Raw genomic sequence first — 20473 nt, forward strand, 5'->3', positions numbered from 1 at the left:
CATGGACTATATTAGAGGTGGCAACCGGTTTGGCCTTACCGGTTTTAACCGGTAACCGGACCGGTTAAACCGGAACCGGAACCGGAACCGGTAGAACCGGTTAACCGGTTCCGGTTAACCGTTTAATGGTTTACCGGTCCGGTTCCAATATTTTGGAAACCGGAACCGGTTAAACCGGTTAAACCGGTAAAACCGGAACCGGACCGGTTAAACCGGTAAAAAATTAAAAAAAAAAAAACTAAAGTATATAAGTAAGTATATATAGTATATAGTACATATATATAAGTATATATAGTATATAGTACATATATATAAGCATATATAGTATATATATTAAGTTATACACATATATAAGTATATATAGTATATAACTATATATAGTATATAGTACATATATATAAGTATGTATATAGAGTATATAGTACATATATATTAAGTATATATAGTATATATAGTAGATATGTATATAAGTATATAGAGTATATAGTACATATATATTAAGTATATGAAATTTTGAACGAAATAAGGCTTACCAAATATTAATTATAATTTGCATGAGCAAATCACGTCACCAAAAAAACAACTGGGACTTCTTCCCAACTTCAAAAGTTTACACAAATCCCTGTTAGACCAAGAGATCCTAATTACCTTAGGCGAAAAAGATTAAACACCATAACGTTCATATTGCACGTATAACAAAAAGTAACACGAGTAGTAAAGTTTACTTTTAGTTGGCCTTAGTAGATATGTATATATAGTATATATATTAAGTTATACATATATATAAGTATATAGAGTATATAGTACATATATATTAAGTATATATAGTATATATAGTAGATATGTATATATAGTATATATATATATTAAGTTATACATATATATAAGTATATATAGTATATAGTACGTATATAGTACATATATATTAAGTATAACATATATATATATATATTAAGTTATACATATATATAAGTATATATATTAAGTTATACATATATTTAGTATATATATATATATATATTAAGTTATACATATATATAAGTATATGTAAGTTATACATATATATGTATACGAAAAGCACTATTCTGTATTGCTGACTTGATGTTAGGCTGTTAGTCAGTAAATATTTAAACTTTAATTATAAAGTTGTATAACATATGAAAATATAGCTACAATATACAAATAAATACTATAATATATATATATATATAATACAAAAAAAAAAAAAAAAAAGATTTTAACCACTCCAAACCGGACCGGTTCCGGTTTGAGGTTTAAAACCGGTAAACCGGAACCGGTTAACCGGTTCCGATTTTTTAACCGGAACCGGCCGGTTCCTTAACCGGTTCCATAACCGGTTCCAACCGGAACCGGTTGCCACCTTTAGACTATATGATGAAATTTCCAACGATATTCCCAGGAAACCACTCTGTCCCCCCTCCCTTATTTTTATTTTTTATTATTTTAACGAATCAAAACAAAGACCTCGTACCTACTTTGTCTTGTGTCTCCATTGTCATTTGTCAATTCATATACTACTACAAGTCTATGCCCTTGACTCACTCATTCATCCAATTCCCAAAGAGAAAAAATGATCACAGAGCTGTTCAAGAAGAGGCTTAATACCTTTTACATAAATTGGATCCAACACAAGAAACAACTATGGGGAAATTCTGATGTTGTGGTCATTCAAACTCCACCAAAAATAGCCAAGTTCTCCAATCCAAAGTCTTCCTGCTTTCTTTTATGGCTCTTGGGTGATGACTTTACTGATACAACTATTGTTTTCACTCCATATGGGATTTACTTCCTCTGTACTCATAAAAACTTTTCTAAGCTCCGTGAATTCTGCGCTTGTGCCACGTTGATACAGAATATCCCAACATCAGTTCAACTTAAAGACAAGAACGATGACGGGTTCTTGATCATTGATGCAACGATACGTGACACTAGAAATATTCGTAACGAAAAGGTCGATGTTGATGCTGATAGGGAGTGGCCGTTTGGGGTTGGTTACGTAGAAGGTGAGTACCCAAAATCGAAGCTTATCTTGAATTGTATCAATGAATTAGAACCAACAAAATATCAGGCTACCACTGTGAATTCTGGTCTTGATGCACTAATAAACATAGCTGATGAACAAAGTACTGGACCCTCCGCGTGTATGGATGAAAAATTGGTGTCACTTATTGATAGTGATTTGGAGCATAAATTACAACTAGATGTAGCCAACAGTCAAAGCAAATTAGAAGAAAACAAGATATTTCTTGATGGTAGAAGTGATAACAGTGTTCCATCGACTTCAGTGGTAGGTGCTAGTGCTACAATAGAAGATTATAGTATACGATATGATTTTACAGGCAGTTTTAGAAAGGACTCTGTAGTTTTGGACTATAATGATGATGATTGGGTGCTAGTTGAAGGAAAGGAAGGACAAGGAAGAAAAGTGCCCCATAGAATCAGCTGGAAAAGGTATTGTCTCCTTCTTTATGTATTTCATAGTATAATATATGCTGCTGTAGGCTCTTATTCGTTAACAACTTGTTCACGTTTTATCAGGTGGATCATGGATAAAACAGCTAAATCATTTGGTCTTCGAGATAAAAGGAAGATAAAGGCTTCTTCATACTGATGTGCCTGTGGTCTCTTTCCAATTTCATTAGCAGCTAGCCTAAAATAGTCCTTGAAAGGGCTCCCACTATTTTGTCTATTGTTTTGCAGTATAGTTTGTGATATTGAAGTAAAAATAAAGTATTTTTTGTCATATTATCTTTTACTGTTAAGATAAACTGGTACCAGGCTTGTTGTATCCCGTAAAAACATTGTCGGTCATCACCAAATGTCAAGCAACCACTCTTTTGAGAAAGTGACAATATCATGCCTCAAGCTTCTTCTGTTTTCCTATCTTGTATCTTCTTTCTTTATCAAATTTTTACTGTAACAGGTTTACCTTCAGAAAGTTAGGATGTGGCTACTCCAGTTTTCGTACATGACGTTGATGACCTTCCATTTTGTCATGTATACTTCCTAACTGGTAATCAGGTTGCAACTCCCTGAAATTAGTTTTGCATTTGAAAGATGCTATGATTGATTATCTTATATTTATATCGCACGAATACTCAATTCTGGCCCAAGAATGTAAATTTATCTTAGGCTACATGAGATCACATGCCTGCGAATGTGTTCATTATCTTGAAAATGCAGGGAGAAGGATGATTAAATGCTTAGTTGCTACATGTGCTCTAAGCTCCTGGAAGAGAATCCAAGTTCCTTACTTTGCCAATCCTCAAGTAAAGTGGGAAAATTACAGTTTTCTGGCTAATTTCATCCCAAGCACAATTGAATTTGTCAACAACATGACCTGTCAAGAGCTCAACACCCTTTTGTTTTGCAGTTTGACAAGCTGACAATGACTTCAGGTATGTGAAATAAGTATCCAAGTCCATGGCTTTCTCAATCTTGAACTGGAACGGTCCACTGTGACCACAACCATCCACAGGCTCAAATGGAAAATCAATAGTTTTGTACTTTTCATCGACCAACTTTCTTGGAGATTCCCAATAAGGCCCAGCATCATTGTAGTAAAATTGATCAAAAACTGCATCAACTGAGCTATTTACTTGTGGCACAGTGTAGGACCAGGCCGCGATTACTCCATTTGGTTTCTTGAGCACCCATTTCACTTGTTGGTAGAAAGTCGGGAGATCAAACCAATGAAGAGCTGCAGCAATTGTTACCAGGTCTACACTTGACTCTGCTCCTATTTTATTTTCTACTTCAGCCATTGACATCTTGGGAGAGGTACAAACGTATCGAACATTAGGTACCCTCGTTGCATATTGCAGCTGCTTAGGACTTGTGTCTGTGGCTACTACTCTCTTGTACAGCTTAGCCAACTGAGGAAACGGGAAAAGGCTCAAATATGTCACTGAACTTAAGGAAGTGACTCACATATGTCACCTGTAATAGTTGGTCTTGAATATGCCCCAACCGTTACCATTTTGGACAATAACATTGGAGCAATTAAAATAACATCATTTGTTTGGATCAATTAGGACAACATCAATTGTTTGGAGCAAAAGAAGAGGCTACACTACTAGGGAACGCTTGTAGTTGAACTCTTCTTGTGGACATTACAACGCTGAAAAATTTATCAACAGATCAACATTAAGTTAGATAATCTAGTATGAGAGAATTGTTCATGCAAGCGCTCATCGTGTGATTACAACCTTAATTAATATAAAGTAACAGGCTATAATCAAAGTTCGAAACACGGGAATCATTTGACATTAATTACTGTAGCTAAAAGTGTTTCCAAATTTTGTAATTTAGAAGATGAGAAGTATAGGCCGCAAAGAGGGATTGCCCGCTTAGAGCCAACATCCGTGGCCAAGGACTTCAACTTTATACATTTGAACTAAAAGAAATAATGCTAGCCAATTATGACATATATGTATATGTTGGAAAAATATCAGAGATGGAAACACTAAGAAAACGGTCAATCAACAAACAAGCTAAGACATAGTAGTTATGAATAAGAGAAGACGAGATTATAGCTATGAGAAATCGTTTTCAGGCACGCTATGAAAGGTGTTATCTTCTTTTAATTAGATTTTCGTTGCTATCCACGTGGAAATAGCAAAGTGGTATCCTAGTTTCAAGATACAACAAATCACTCAAGAATCTTTTAGTGTACACTCAAATAGAAATTTTGTTGAACTCTTAGTTCTAACAACTATTTATGTAGAAAATTTGCAATGAATTGACACTAGACTCCGGAAGGAAGTAAAGTGATAAAGAACCAAAGGATGAAGAAATTCAACTGCTTAATTTCTGCATATGGGATAGGTACTGTATTTACTTTTTATCTTCTTTTTCTTGTAACCGTGGTGTCCGGATCAGTTCGCATGCACCTCGGCTATTTCACGAGATATCTGTTACCTCTCGCTAGCACAAGTATCGAATAACTCTATTGATCAAAGTTCGGACATATGGGGTAGGTACTTATAGAGATTCAACTAGTAACCGACGTACCTGAATTTTCAAGAATACATGTATCCACATATATTCTTCACAAAGAATAATTGTATATCTAACACCTTTTCACAAAGTATTATATCTTGTCCTAGGTATAATTGTTTACCCTGGAATCGGATAATCAATTAAATTTGTATGTGGGTATAGGATATGTGCTTGGATCTTGATGTATGTTAGATAGGGAAAATGTATAGGTGGGAGTTCCTCAATAAAATGGCTAATGATGGCGATTCACTATGAATACAAACGCTCATAAACAATGTGGGATAATTGATGGAATAAACACAACATGAATATAAATAAACGGCCTTGGCCGAATCAGATGTTGAAAGAGAGATTATATGTTTGAACTCTTTTATTATAAATGTTCTTGGAAAGTAAAGGAGTCAACCCTTACAAAGGAGGGGGAGGTGCCCTATTTATAGTGTAACCTCTGTGGTTTCATACAATATGAACTAATAAAATAATAACAATAAGGACAGCTCTGCACGGATTTGGTGGGATTAGACTGACGGCGCCGTCTGACACACGCATGGTGGGTAGTTGACCATGACAGGACGCTACTGACGCGGGGCCTGCGTGCAACGGCCATACGGACCAACGGCTACCCGGACCGATAGCTGCACGGACCAGCGGCCGTGAATTCTCGGGTGACCGGTCTTGGTCGTTCCAACGACGTCGAAGGCAGATCGGTCGGTGCCCTCGCATAGCCCCGACCTAAGCATTACCCCGGTCAAGGGCGAACAGTATCCGACACAGTCTCCTTCCTTCCTCCGGTTCTTCGTTCCACCGGTTTACCTCATATCCGATTTTTACCGTATACAGATAGCCCCCACACTTCCTGGGTCTCCAATCTATCAGAGTAACGGGGAGTGGATACCTTTCTGAAACTGGTGGTTCTGTCAGCCCCTCGTTATCTTCGCATTTTGGCGGGAACGGTTGCGCAATACCTCCCCTTTTATCGGCCACGTGTCTCGCCCCTGGTGGTCCACTCCTGACAACCGCCTTTTGCACGTCGTTTCGAGTCGCTTCATATTAATGACGGGGGTACGTGGCGTCGTCTGGTTGGTCGTCCTCGGTAACCGTTCCTCTTCCATGCCTATATAAGGCCCTTTACCCCTTCATTTTACCATTTTCACGCTCCAATCTTCTTCAACCCCTCTTCAGTTCTGCGTTCTTCCCATTTGTACCATACTCAATTAACTTCAAACTTGATCTGCTTACTGATTCATTGTTTCATAGTGCGTGCAAAAGAACCGACTTGGTCACCACTGCTGCCGAATATTCTCTGCTCGAGTGTTGCTGTTTCATACTTCACTCCTCCTCGAACCACCAGTTCCTTCATTTTTCTTAAATTCCTCTCTCGGACCTTCTTTCTTTCCTATTTCCAAGATGTCCGAATCCACTTCCCACGATGCTCCACCAGTGTCGTCCCCGGGGGCCGAGACTGCGTCTCCGGCTAAATTCGAGCCCACGGCTTCGGATGTCATACCGGCTAAATTCAACTTCAACAAAGACCTTGAGGTCGAAAAGCCTTCCTTCGTTTCGGATAGAGGATTCGACGTGAGGCGGTATCCCTCATCTATTATCGAGGAGAAGCTCGATACAGTCCGGGCCGATTGCGGGTGGGACACCCGTCCAGTTCGGGTTTTCGCCCCTGGACCAGATGAATCCGTTACTGACCACCGTGAAGGGTTTCTATACATTTACACATTCCCCTTCACGCTCAAACTCGACCCTCCGGTGGATCCGGTCATCCTCGACATGTGCCGGACTTACGGTGTTACATTGGCTCAGATCGGCCCAAATGTTTGAAGGGTCGTAGCGTGTCTCCGGTCGTTGGCCAACAATGCTGAGAAGGAGTTCACACTAGCCCACCTGATACACCTATACTCCCCGAGGCTGTTCCGGGGTGGCGTAATGAAACTGGCTAAGCGCAGCCGGAATCCATTCTTCTCAAAAATGGATGAAGACAGAGACCGGGGATGGTTGGAGCGATACGTCCGGGTGAAGACCGAGGACATTATCCCAGCCGATCATATGCCTTTCCCGGAGAAGTGGAATAACAAGCGTAAGTCTGAAGTCTCAAATAGTTGACTTAGCGTTGTTTTGTCAAATTTCGATCCCGCTTTCTCACTGTTTCTTCCTTATTTTTGTCAGCCAATGGGTACGTTCCTCCGGTCATTCGGAATCTGAGTGACTGGGTCACTGTACTTCTCGACCTGTATCCTTACGACGATCGGACATGGGCTCACCTGTCACGCGGCCGGTGGATCGCCCAAAATCATGGTAACATTTTGTTTCCCTTTATGCTCGTTGTATTTCCCACTGTTCATGGTTGTTTGCCCTCTCAACCCTTGCTATTGTCTGATGCAATCCAAATTACCATGGTGACGACTAAAGTGTTCAGGCCGAGGAGACCCAAATTGAAGCCCGAAAGGATGTGGATTGAAGCCCAAGATCTGAAAGAACAAGTCTAGCAGCCCAAATTAGGACTTCTAGAAGCTCTAGTGTGAACATGAGGGGCTGGACTAATGTGAACGAAGGAAGCTTCCCTTTTTATGTTTTCTAGGCTTATTAAAGGCTATTTTGACTTTTAATATGTGTAGTGGCTTTCTAGGCTTCTAGGAGTATGCATATTGTAGTCTTCTATGCACCTAGAAGACTACACTTCTATTTATTTCTTTTGACTAGTATATTTTAAGAACCTTATTTAAAGGTGCTTGTAATTGATTTGGGAAAACCTATCTTTGAATATTGAATATTATTGGAACCCTTTAGTCTTGAATGACTAGTGTTAATTTGGTGGACTCCAAATTGTACAACCCCCGTTTGATCTAACAGTTTGCAAGAGATGGCTATTCTCTTGAGGATTGTTCGAATAGGATAGGTGCCTTTTGATCCTTTTAGGAGGTAACTAGGACTAGTTCTTCTAGTTATTGTCCAATTGTTATTCAAATTGTGTCTTCTTTCTATCTTTGTTATTTTTCTTGCATCATTTGGTATCAAGAGCCAGTCATAGATTTGTCCCTACAAATCTAATCCTTGTTTTGTATCAAACTTTATTTAACCAAGAAAAAAAAATTATTCTGTTTTGGATGAATTTCTTAGTATTCTTAGGGTTAAACTTCTTGATAGTTGTTGTTTTGGATGAAATTCGTGTTACTTGGAGTATTTGGGTGTTCTTGATCTGTTGGTGAATCTGAATTTGTTTTGTGTTTGAAGACATGTGTTCTTGGATGTTCATATGTTCAAGAAAAAGTTCATGAACTATTATTTTAAAGTCTCCAATCGTGCCATTAGTTTAGGTATCTTGGGTGATCCATGGTGATATTTGGAAACTAGGCATCAAGATGGTCATTTTGGTATATCATTTGAAGTGTTTTGAATACTTGTGTTCTTGAGTGTTCATAAATATTTTGTGAATGTTCATGTGTGTTCTTGATAATTTCAGATTTACTAACTTTGTTTGATCTAATTTTGGTGATAAGTTAAGCTTTCAAGGTGTTAGGGAGTGTGAAAGCTATTTGGGAAGTCAAAGGGACTAGTCAAGAGTTAATTCCCAAGGAGTTGGTGCATTGAACCCCTCCAAAACGTGGAGAAGGGGGCTGCACTCATTAGGAGAAGTCAAAAATCAGTTTGGGGTGTGTGAAAGGGAGTAGAGGCAAACAAATAGTCAAACCATTAATTGACACAAGTTCCCAAGTCAATTCTTGGGAAGACTAACAGTCACCTTGAGAAAAGAGTGTCCAAGTTCCTAATCACCTCTTGGGAAAATGAGAAGTCAAGTTTGCAAGTCCCTAGTCATCTTTTGGGAAGACGAGAAGCTACATTGAAACTTGTAGTAATTAAATTCCAAGACAAGTTGGTCAAAGGATATTAATTAGCAAGACTTAAGGGGCTGCCTTGCACATTTTAAAGGGGGGTTGGGAAGCTTCTTAATCCTTTCTTTGTGACATAACTTCTAGCTAGTATCCATTGAGTAATTACCTACTCAAAGTTTACTAGTTCTTGAGCTATAGCTTTTTCCGTGCTAATTCTTTCAAGCTTTTCTCGTTTTAACTCGTCGTGAATTGTTTGACTCAAGTGCGCCACAATTAAAAGAGTCGTCCGACTATAGAGTCCATAATCTCACTCTAATCCCGAAGAGGTAGCATCTTTTGTATAATTTTGGAGATTAAATAGGAGTTGGTCAATTCCGAGGAAGCCAGTAACAAGATGGAGTGAACCAAACCTATTGTATCATTGAGTGAACCGAGGGCCACCCAAATAAAGTAAGGGAGTGAGTAAGGTGATTTTTAACTCATAACCTTTTCTTTGAGCTTTGTTATGCAGGTATGATGGACCAATGTGCAATGAGGATTAAACCCGTTCAATCGGAAGTAAGAACTAGATGGCTTACACAAAGGAGAGGACCACTATTTCCAAGAAAAGGAGATAGATTGCCTAAGCCAAGGTTTCAAAAATTGAAGGTGAATGTTTGTGGGTATAATGGCTTTGATCTAGAGCTTGACGATTTGTGTGACTCCACATTCATCTCTCCTTATGCGGCTGATTGGTTGAATTTGACATGGGTTAAAAAGAGATATCCATATGACTCTAATGGGTATCAAGTTGAGTGGGTGGTCAAGGTGGTAATATCTCATGGAGATTATGTTGAAACGGTCCGATGTGATGTGTTTCCCCTAAAAATAAGTCACTTATGCTTTGGACAGCCCTGGTTTCGAAAACACGATGTTCCAAATGTACGAGATTGGATAAGGTATGTCATAGATGAGGAAGGATGGCCTCTCTTTCCATTCCCACTTCCGAAAGAAAATCCCAATAGTGCATATGTCTCTTCTATGCCTATAGGGGAGTGTAATGCCATGCAAAATGGAAAGTCCGGGTTGACTGGAATGAGTAGGCTGCCACAAAAGAAACAAGAGAATGGAATTGAAAAGAACATGAGAGAAAAGAAAAATAATGAGGGAGATGAAGTTCTTCACTCTGACACTCACAATCTTTTTTTTTCCTCTAGTTGCTTGAATTCTTTTGTAGGTACCGGTGAAAACAAGCTGGAAAGTGAGCCTCCGACAATGGAAACTCATGAAGAGGATGCAATGACTTCGGAAGAGCTGATTTGCCGAAAAGAGGAACTTGAAGGTAAAGAGAACCATTCTTGTGAGCTTGAAGGTAAGTTGACTAAATTCACTACTTTAGATGCTAATGTTGAGCATGCTGATTGTGTGAGTATGAGTAAGGAATTATCTTGTGTGGGCTTAAAGTTTTCTTTGTCTTGTGATGATAAGTTGAATGAATCTTGTGGAGATACACTAGTTGTTCTTGGTTGTGATCCTGAAACTGAAACTACTTGTGTGTTTAATGAGATGAAAACTAGTGTTGACACTTATGATGAGAGTCTTAATGCAAAAGACACAACTTTTGTGGGTGAAAGGAGTGAAAACAAGTTGATTGATTTTAGCGTCTTGTCTTTAGAAAGCAATCTTGAACCTTGTGTGTGTGTGAGCAATATTCCATTATTAGTTGATGATTATTCTGGATATGATGGAATTGTTGGCCATAAATGTGATTGTTTGGAATTAGGCACACCACCCATGTTTGATAAGGAAGAAAGCAATTCATCTTTAAGTCTTTATGATGTTGAATCTGCGCATGATAATGAAATTGACTTGAATGATGAGTTTGAACATGTGAACTTGGATGAGACCTTTCTTGTGAAACTATTCTTACTTGGAGATGCTTGTTTGTTTAATGATGAGTTTGAGTTTCTTAATACTCTTTCTTGTGATGGAATTAACTCCTTGTTGGATAGTTCACTTGATAGAGGACATTGTCTTGGAAAGGAAAGTGTGGGAAGTTTCTTAAGTAATAAATCTTCTTTGTGTGGTCCAAATCGTGATCTTGTGCTTAATAGTATTCATGATTGTGAAAGTGAACTTACTGATGGTGAAGTGACCTTAAGTATCACTTTTCTTTACTATTTGTTTGCATATGATGAGGGTCATGATTGTTTTAGGAGCTTTTGTGATGTGGAGGACTTAAAGTGTGACTTTGAGTGTGCTAGACGTGTAGGAAGTGATCTTGAAGAGGATTGGGAAAGTAGTGCAGAATTCTTTAATAGTGAAGAAGAATGTGAGGATGAGTTCTCACTAGGAGCAGAATTTGAGTTGAAATCTCTAGGTGTGATTCTTGAAGCGGAAAAGGAAAGTAGAATTGTGGATGCTAGTTCTAGTGTCTATTATTTACTTAATGTGATCCTTATATGGATAACTCACTTGAGATAGGCTATACCAAAATTCCTTAGCTTGAAATGTGGAAGTTATGCATTTGAACCTTGGGATTGTAGTCATGATCTTAGAGGTAAAATTCTTCCTTTTGATAAGTTTGATTGCTTATTTGATTTTTGTGTGAGTTCTTGTCAAAGGAAAAGACGAGAGAAGTATGAGAAATCTGGTCATTACACATGGTTTGATCCCTTTGATGTTTCTAAGATCAATGATGGCACATATTCTTACCTCATGATTCATGCTTCTCTAGAGTACTCTTGTAGTAATTGGATACATCATTGTCACTCTTGTTTGTTGTTACTATTCGAGTTACTAGTTGATATGCTTGAGACATATGCTAACCTTGATGTGTTGACCATTTTTGTTTTTGACCCTGGAATTGATCATAAGGTTTATAACTTGTTGGAATTGATGACTTTGGGGTGGGCTGGTACATTACTTCGGTATTGGGAGTTGAGTTATTCTACTTGTTTTGTACTTAGCCTTGGAGCGAATTTAGTGTATTTTAAGGTGAATCAGGTGGAAAGCCATTGGAAAGATCCTCCCTGGACATCATTGTGGTATGCAACCATGACTTGCAAACTCCATGAAGATGGTAGGTTTTCTTGGCTCATGCTTCTTCTTGGGCTTTCCAAATCCATGACGGTAATCTCTATTATCTTTGGGCAGTTTTGTAGCACTCTTGTTTTATATCATGATTATTCACTCATGTTGCTACTGAACTCTTACCTGATTGAGACTTGGAAGCTACACATAGTCATTCTCGTCCATGTTTTGCAGGGATCGAATTTGAGGACAAATCCTTTTCAAGAGGGGTAGAATGATGTAATCTATATAGCCATGATGATGATCCAACTGTGCCATAATGATGTGGTTGAGGTTGATGCTGCGGTCGCTGCGGTCGAGGTTGATATTAATGTTGTAATTTCGAGGACGAAATTCTTCCAAGAAAGGGAGGATGATGCAATCCAAATTACCATGGTGACGACTAAAGTGTTCAAGCCGAGGAGACCCAAATTGAAGCCCGAAAGGATGTGGATTGAAGCCCAAGATCTGAAAGAACAAGTCTAGCAGCCCAAATTAGGACTTCTAGAAGCTCTAGTGTGAATATGAGGGGCTGGACTAATGTGAACGAAGGAAGCTTCCCTTTTTATGTTTTCTAGGCTTATTAAAGGCTATTTTGACTTTCAATATGTGTAGTGGCTTTCTAGGCTTCTAGGAGTATGCATTTTGTAGTCTTCTATGCACCTAGAAGACTACACTTCTATTTATTTCTTTTGACTAGTATATTTTAAGAACCTTATTTAAAGGTGCTTGTAATTGATTTGGGAAACCTATCTTTGAATATTGAATATTATTGAAACTCTTTAGTCTTGAATGACTAGTGTTAATTTGGTGGACTCCAAATTGTACAACCCCCGTTTGATCTAACAGTTTGCAAGAGATGGCTATTCTCTTGAGGATTGTTCGAATAGGATAGGTGCCTTTTGATCCTTTTGGGAGGTAACTAGGACTAGTTCTTCTAGTTATTGTCCAATTGTTATTCAAATTGTGTCTTCTTTCTATCTTTGTTATTTTTCTTGCATCATTGTCTTTGTTTTTCAGGTTTGCCCAAGGGCTCGGTGGCCCCTAGACCGGAATCGGGGACCGCTCCCCCTGCACCGGTGTCCGATTTTGACACGGCGGGTTCTTCCCGTGTTCTTGCCGATGCTGCAAAAAGAAAACAGCCAAAAAGGAAGAAAGCGAGGAGTGTTTCCCGTCCTTCGAAGGAAGAGACAGAGCCCGACATCATTGTTCGGAGAGTCAGCTCCGTTCCCTCCTTGGCTCCAATACCGGATGAGGCGGTCTCCGTTCCGCCCCTTCCTTCCATCGGCGAAGGTCTCTTAGTTCCCGCTCCACATTCAGGTGCGGAAGAAATACTTTCACCAGCTCCTCTTCGGTCGATTGACTTTGTTGACATTTCAGGTGAAACCTCTTCCGAAGACACTCCTCTGCAAAGGAAAAGGTCCGGGGAAGCGGCTGCTGTTGAAGCCGATAAAAGGACTGCCCCCGTACCGGAGGGCGGAGCCCCCGCAGGCACCCGTCCGTCTTCCGAGCATGAGCCTGTTGCAACTGCGGAGCCCACGGCCTTTGCCGAAAATATTGAGGCTATTCCAAGTTCATCTACCCCAGCTCTGCGGGTAGACGATTTTGACGACATGTTCTCGAGCACCCCCCTGCTACCGGCGAAGCAGCGGGCTTTGGTCATCTCCCTATTCCTCGGGCCACGAGGCCGGCCAGCCGGATCCCTGAATCAGGGGCCAGGGACAGCTTGGTAAATATCTTCCCGGCCCCGAGCGTGGAGCCAAGGAGAACCAGATCGGCCGTAGTCACCGTACCCGAGGACTGCAGCTTTCTATCGCATCCGGTGGGCGTAGCGAGCTATTTGCGGCCCCTTATCTCTGACTCGGACAAGCGCAAAATGACCGGGCTCACTTGGCAGTGCCTCATTAATGAGGGTATGCATGCAAGCAACCGGGTAAGCTCTTCTGTCATCCTTGTACGGTTTATCTGTGGATTTTATCCTTACTTCGCCTAAGCCTTCTGACTTGTTTCACCTGTAGAGTGTGGTGCTGGTTAATGAAGCTTTCATCCGTGCCCAACATGAGATAGATGATCTCCGAGGCCAACTGGATGCCCAAGGTCGAGAAACGGAGAAATACCGGCATCTTCTTCAGGAGAAGGGGGAAGAGTTGAACCGGGCGGCTGTGCTGGCCAACCTCCGTCCTGAGCTCGATGCGGCTAAGGACGAGAACCGTCGCTTGAAAAGTGAACTGGCCGCTATGACCGATTATAACCGAGCCTTGAGGCTGAAAAGATCGGCCTTAGTCGGGATAAAGCCCAGTTTTCCTCGAGGCTAAATGAGCTCGAGACCACGGTTTCCCGACTCCGGGGGGAGCTGGACTCAGTGAAGGCTGATGCAACGGGCCTGGCCGAGAGGAACCGGCAGCTCGAGTCCAAGGTCGCTTTGTCCAACGAGCGTAGGAGGGTGTTCGAAGAGAAAGCCGAGGAGCGATCTCGGATATGCCAAGGCCTAAGAACCGAGCTCGAGAAGGCGGTTATCGCCAACGACACCCTTAAGGCCGAGCTGGAGGCAGCCACTGGCAGGATAAGTGTCCTTGAGGAGGACCGGGCCGATCTGGAAGCGAAACTGGCCAAGGCTGAGGCCGACTTGGAGGAAACATGGAGAAGTGTTGAGGCGGCCGAGGCTCACACTGCTATTGTTGCCGAGTATGAGAAGTGGAAGTCTCGGCGGATCACCCTCGAGCAAGCCGAGCATGGTCTCTCTGATCTTCCGGCCCTGATACTCGAGGCCAAGAGGATGGAGGAAGAAGCCGATCGTGCCCTCGGGTCCGAGTCAGACGACTCCGAGCGAACCGAGTCCGAGCACTCCTCCACCTCTAGTCATGCCGGATAGCATAGGGTTTGTGCCTTGCTTTCTGTTTTTTGTTTTTTGCCTTTGTAGGACTCTGTTTTTTCTTTTGATGTAAGAGACATCCGTTGTATAAATGAAAGGTGCATCTTTCTTGCTTCTTCGTTTGAATGTTTGTTTACTGCTTTTGCTATAGTTGTTGGTTCGTTCTAGGACAAGTCGACTCGTAGTCGTTAATTCATCGTGCCCGTAGGTCTTATCCGATATTTGGGGTCGGTGGCTTATCAAATTTTGGCTTGGATCATTGTGATCTTGTTGCCTTTGTCGAATTTCGACCAAGGTACCCGGCGTAGGGTATGCGAATGAGGCAGTATCGAGATACGATGGTTATCAACTGGGTATATTTAACCGAAAGTTGTTATCCCAACTTTTGATAACTTTGTGTTTGCAAAATGTTTGTACATATGAGAATTTTAACTCTTTCTTCCTTAGCCGTAGTAAATGAAAAATGGGACACGATTCATTATGATCGTTTGGTCCTTACATCGGAGGCTATGGCCAGTGGCCGGGCCTTAGTTTTGCCGTAGCAAATGTTGAATGGGACACGATTCATTATGATCGTTTGGTCCTTACATCGGAGGATATGGCCAGTGGCCGGGCCTTAGTTTTGCCGTAGCAAATGTTGAATGGGACACGATTCAATATGATCGTTTGGTCCTTACATCAGAGGATATGGCCGGTGGCCGGGCCTTAGTTTTGTCGTAGCAAATGTTGAATGGGACACGATTCATTATGATCGTTTGGTCCTTACATCGGAGGCTGTGGCCGGTGGCCAGCCTCAGTTTTGCCGTGGCAAATGTTGAGCTTCTCCGTCTGCTTTAATCGGGGTCATCTTCGGTGTGGCATAGCACTCCCCTAGCACTTATTCGATCTCTGAGGTCGGGTGAGTATTATGTCCCCAATCGGAGGATGCGACACCGGGTATCTGGGTACTCGCCCTTCATATTTATTAAGTAACACGTTGTACTCGTTGCCTCATTAAAAACCTTGTCGGAAAACCCATTTTGGGACAAACCGTACTAAGGAAAAGAGTGCAACACGTGTTTTCAGATCTAGGTTCTAATTTTGTCCCGCTCTTGACTTCCTGCAAAAGAGAAAAGTTAATAAGAGGATACGGGGAGACCATACCTTAGCAGTAGTATCTCTTTAGATGGGCCACGTTCTAGTTATTACGCAGATGCTGCCCGCCCATGGACTCCAATTGATACGATCCTTTGCCCGTTATACCGGTTACCTTGTACGGACCTTCCCAGTTCGGACCCAGCTTTCCCTCGTTGGGGTTCTTGGTGTGCAAGGTAACTTTTCGAAGCACTAAATCCCCAACTTGGAAATGCCGAAAGTTGGCTCTTCGGTTGTAGTATCTTTCCATCCTCTGTTTTTGGGCCGCTATGCGGACCGTCGCGCTTTCGCGTAGTTCATCTGCGAGGTCGAGCTTCACGGCCATGGCCTCCCCATTTGACTCTCCGGTGGTATACCTGAAGCGGAGGGTCGGTTCACCGATTTCCACGGGGATAAGGGCTTCGGCTCCGTAAACCAATGAGAACGGGGTTTCCCGCGTGCTCGATCTGGATGTGGTTCTGTAAGCCCACAACACCTCCAGCAATATCTCCCTCCAATGGTGCTTCGATGCTTCAAGCCTTTTCCTTAGATTTTGGATTATCGTTTTGTTCGTGGATTCTGCCTGTCCGTTCGCGCATGGGTGATACGGGGTTGACACGATTTTCTTGATCTTCAATCCCTCGAGGAAATTGTTGACCTTGCCACCCACGAACTGAGGACCATTATCACAAGTTATCTCGGAGGGGATGCCGAAACGGCAGATGATGTGATCCCATATGAAGTCGATGACTTCCTTCTCTCTTATCTTTTCGAAGGCCTGTGCTTTAACCCATTTAGAAAAATAGTAAGTCATAAACAAAATGAAACGGGCCTTACCTGGTGCCTGAGGTAACGGACCCACAATGTCCATTCCCCACTACATGAAAGGCCAAGGTGGGATCACCGAATGCAGCAACTCCCCGGGCTGGTGAATCATCGGAGCATGCTTCTGACATCCGTCGCATTTTCGGACAAAACTTTTAGCGTCTTCATCCATCCGATTCCAGTAATAACCGGCCCTGATGATTTTTCGAACCAGAGCTTTCGCACCGGAGTGGTTGCCACAGGTTCCTTCGTGTACCTCTCTCATCACGTATTCCGTTTCTCCGGGGCCCAAACACTTAGCCAGGGGGCCGAGGAAAGAGTGTCGATACAATTGGCCGTCCACTAAGCAAAAACGGGCGGCCTTGGTCCGTAGTGACTGTGATTCCTTCGGGTCATTCGGGAGCTTTCCGTCACGCAAGTAGTCGATGTACTTATTGCGCCAATCCCAAGTTAAGCCCATTGTGTATATTTCGGCGTGTCTGCTTTCTATGGTTGTGTTTGATAAGTGCACCGTTGCCCCAGGATCAATTTCCTCCCCCTCGACCGAGGATCCCAAATTTGCCAATGCGTCGGCCTCACTGTTCTGCTCCCTCGGTATGTGCTGCAAGGTCCATTCTTTAAACTGATGAAGCACCACTTGGGTTTTTTCGAGGTACCTCTGCATCCATTCGTCCTTTACTTCGAACACGGCGTTCACCTGGTTTGCGACCAAAAGTGAATCGCACTTTACCTCGATTATCTCGGCTCCCATGCTTCGAGCCAATTCCAAACCTGCAATCATAGCCTCATACTCGGCTTCATTGTTAGTCAATTTAGCAATTTTAACGGATTGTCGAATGACATCCCCGGCCGGGGTCCTAAGGACAATCCCTAGTCCGGAACCTCTAAGGTTCGAGGCCCCGTCCGTGTGTAGAGACCAAATGCCCGTGGTCTTTCCCGAGGTCAGCAAAAGTTCCTTTTCGACCTCGGGGACCATAGCCGGGGTAAAGTCTGCTACAAAATCGGCCAAAATTTGGGATCTGATGGTCGTTCGAGGTTTATACTCGATATCGTAACCGCTAATCTCTACAACCCATTTTGTTAATCTACAGTTGTCAGGTTTATGCATGATGTTTTTTAAAGGGTAAGTGGTTACTACACATATGGGGTGGTATTGGCAATAATGTTTGAGCTTTCTGGAAGCGCTTACCAGTGCTAATGCCAACTTTTCCAAATGGGGGTAACAGGTCTCTGCATCCCCCAAAGTTCTACTTACATAATAGATAGGGAATTGCGTACCTGATTCTTCTCGGACCAAAACGCCACTTACCACCGTTTCGGAGACAGCTAGGTAGAGGAAAAGTGGCTCATCGGCCTTTGGTGTGTGCAGCAACGGAGGGCTAGACAAGTACCTCTTCAACTCTCGTAGGGCATCTTGGCACTCCGGTGTCCAAACGAAGTCGTTCTTCTTTCTGAGCAAAGAGAAGAAACGATGACTCTTGTCCGAGGACCTCGATATGAAGCGAATCAGTGCCGCTACCCTCCCGGTGAGCTTCTGTACCCCTTTATGTTGTTCACGACCTTGATGTCCTTGATGGCTTTGATCTTGTCCGGGTTGATTTCAATTCTCTGGTTTGACACCATGAACCCCAGAAATTTACCATACCTTACGCCGAAGGCACATTTCTCCGGGTTGAGTTTCATGTTGTATCTGCGGAGTACATCGAAGGTTTCCTGCAAATGCTTTAAATGGTCCTCTGTTTCCAGGGACTTAACAACCATATCGTCAACATAAACTTCCATTGTTTTCCCTATTTGTTCTTCGAACATTCCATTAACTAGGCGTTGGTAAGTTGCACCGGTATTTTTTAGTCCGAAAGGCATGACGTTATAACAGTAAGTCCCATAACGGGTGATGAAGGACGTTTTCTCTTGATCCTCCGGGTGCATCCGGATTTGGTTGTACCCGGAGTAAGCATCGAGAAAACTTAGCATTTCATGTCCGGCCGTCGCATCGATCATTCTATCGATGTGAGGCAATGGGAATGAATCCTTCGGGCATGCCTTGTTTAAATCCTTATAATCGACACACATTCGAAATTTGTTACCTTTTTTGGGCACCACCACCACGTTAGCAAGCCAATCCGGGTATTTCACCTCCCGGATGGAACCTATTTTTAAAAGTTTTGTTACCTCGTCTTTCACGAAGGCGTGTTTTGGTTCCGCCATGGGCCTTATCTTTTGCTTCACCGGGAGAAACTTCCTGTCCAAGCTGAGTTCGTGTGATGCTATTTTTGGTGATATACCTGTCATATCTATATGCGACCATGCAAAGAAATCGGCGTTAGCTCGAAGAAACTCAATTAATTTGCGCCTGAGCTCCGGGGTAAGACCCGTGCCGAGGTATACCTTTCTGTCCAGTAAGAACTCAAACAGGATGATCTGCTCCAGCTCCTCTACGGTTGATTTGGTCGCGTCCGAGTCATCCGGCATGATAAAGGATCTGGGTATCCCGAAGTCATCTTCTTCATGCACTGGATCTGGATCTGGCCCGGTATACTTTGGTTGCTATTTGGGGACCTCCCCTCCGGTTACACCCTTCTTTTCCTGAGCCGGCTCCTTGGGCCGGGGCGCCGCCTCCTCTACTGCGAACATTTCCTTTGCTGCGGGCTGCTCACCTCGGATGCTCTTCACCCCCTCCAGGGTGGGGAATTTCAGCAACTGATGCAGTGTTGAGGGAACTGCCCTCATGCTATGTATCCAAGACTTGCCCAATAACGCATTATACTTCATGTCGCCTTCGATTACATAGAACACCGTTTGCTGAATGGTTCCATCCGTGTTCACAGGCAACGAGATCTCTCCCTTCGTAGTTTCGCTAGCCATATTGAACCCACTGAGTACCCGAGCCACCGATACGATCCGATCTAGCAGCCCTAGCTGTTCGACCACTCTCCATCGGATGATGTTGGCCGAGCTACCTGGGTCAACCAAAATACGTTTAACCTTAGTTTTAAAGATGAGTATAGAAATTACCAGCGCATCATTGTGCGGTTGAATGATGCCTTCCGCGTCTTCGTCATCGAAGGAAATAGAGCCCCGGGTTGAATGGTCTCGGATGCGTTTTTCGCGAACAATAGAGACCTTGGTCCGTTTCATTATCGGCTCCCGGGGAATATCAATACCCCCCACTATCATGTTGATTGTATGCTGGTGCTCAACCGGTTCGACCCTTCGATGAGCTTCCCTTTCCTTGTAGTGATTTTTGGCTCGCTCGCTCAATAGATCTCGGAGGTGGCCGTTTTTCAATAACCGGGTTACCTCTTCTCTCAACTGGCGGCAATCCTCAGTTTTGTGACCATGGGTTCCGTGATATTCACACACCACGTTCGGATCCCGTTGTCCCGGATCTGACCTTAGTGGTTTCGGCCATCGCACATCCGGGATGCGGCCGATGGCCGAGACAAGGCCCGAGGTATTGACGTTGAAGTTGTACTCCGAAATCTTCGGTGGACCCTTATTGCTGGCGAAACTTCCGGCATCGCTCCTGAACGAGAGTCCCCGGCTGTTTGACGGGCGCTCGACCCGCTTGCTGCCTCGGCCTGAGAAGTGGCTCGGGCTTTCCCTTGGCCCTTCCGACCTGAAATTTGATCTCTCCGAGTGGGAGTATGGCCGAAACCTTTCTTTTGATGATTCGGACTTCGTTTCATAACCTTTCTTCGATTTCTCGGAACTTCTATTCACTTTTAACTTTACCGAAGAGAGCTCGAAC

At 42.8% G+C, this 20473-nt stretch overlaps 2 protein-coding genes across 4 annotated transcripts; one reads left to right on the forward strand and one right to left on the reverse strand.

Moving 5' to 3' along the window:
* The first annotated feature begins 1112 nt into the window (after positions 1-1112).
* On the forward strand, positions 1113-12673 carry LOC132606345 (uncharacterized). Of its 3 annotated transcripts, none has more exons than XM_060319802.1 (3): positions 1113-2472; positions 2560-3419; positions 3637-12673. In XM_060319802.1, the coding sequence occupies exon 3, from the start codon at positions 9375-9377 to the stop codon at positions 11322-11324; it is 1950 nt and encodes a 649-aa protein (XP_060175785.1). In that variant the 5' UTR covers positions 1113-2472; positions 2560-3419; positions 3637-9374; the 3' UTR covers positions 11325-12673. The 3 variants fall into 3 exon arrangements, with proteins under 3 accessions (XP_060175785.1, XP_060175784.1, XP_060175783.1); XM_060319801.1 differs by having other exon boundaries at positions 1114-2472; positions 3632-12673; XM_060319800.1 differs by having other exon boundaries at positions 1114-2472; positions 2560-3034; positions 3205-12673.
* LOC132607976 (uncharacterized) lies at positions 3243-6527 on the reverse strand. Its single transcript, XM_060322058.1, has 2 exons — positions 6351-6527; positions 3243-3896 (listed from the first exon to the last, which is right to left on the reverse strand). Exons 1-2 carry the CDS (start codon positions 6525-6527, stop codon positions 3243-3245), a joined length of 831 nt encoding a protein of 276 aa, XP_060178041.1.
* Positions 12674-20473: the final 7800 nt, after the last annotated feature.

Source organism: Lycium barbarum, chromosome 8 (genome assembly GCF_019175385.1).
Source record: "Lycium barbarum isolate Lr01 chromosome 8, ASM1917538v2, whole genome shotgun sequence".
NCBI lineage: Eukaryota > Viridiplantae > Streptophyta > Magnoliopsida > Solanales > Solanaceae > Lycium > Lycium barbarum.

Excerpts from the sequence above, each read along its gene's own strand:
- LOC132607976 (XM_060322058.1), bottom strand. The coding sequence starts at position 6,527 with ATGACATCCGAAGCCGTGGGCTCGAATTTAGCCGGAGACGCAGTCTCG. Across the intron at positions 3,897-6,350 it reads GTGGTTCGAGGAGGAGTGAA|TTGGCTAAGCTGTACAAGAG; the intron begins GTATGAAACAGC and ends CCGTTTCCTCAG.
- LOC132606345 (XM_060319802.1), top strand. The coding sequence starts at position 9,375 with ATGATGGACCAATGTGCAATGAGGATTAAACCCGTTCAATCGGAAGTA.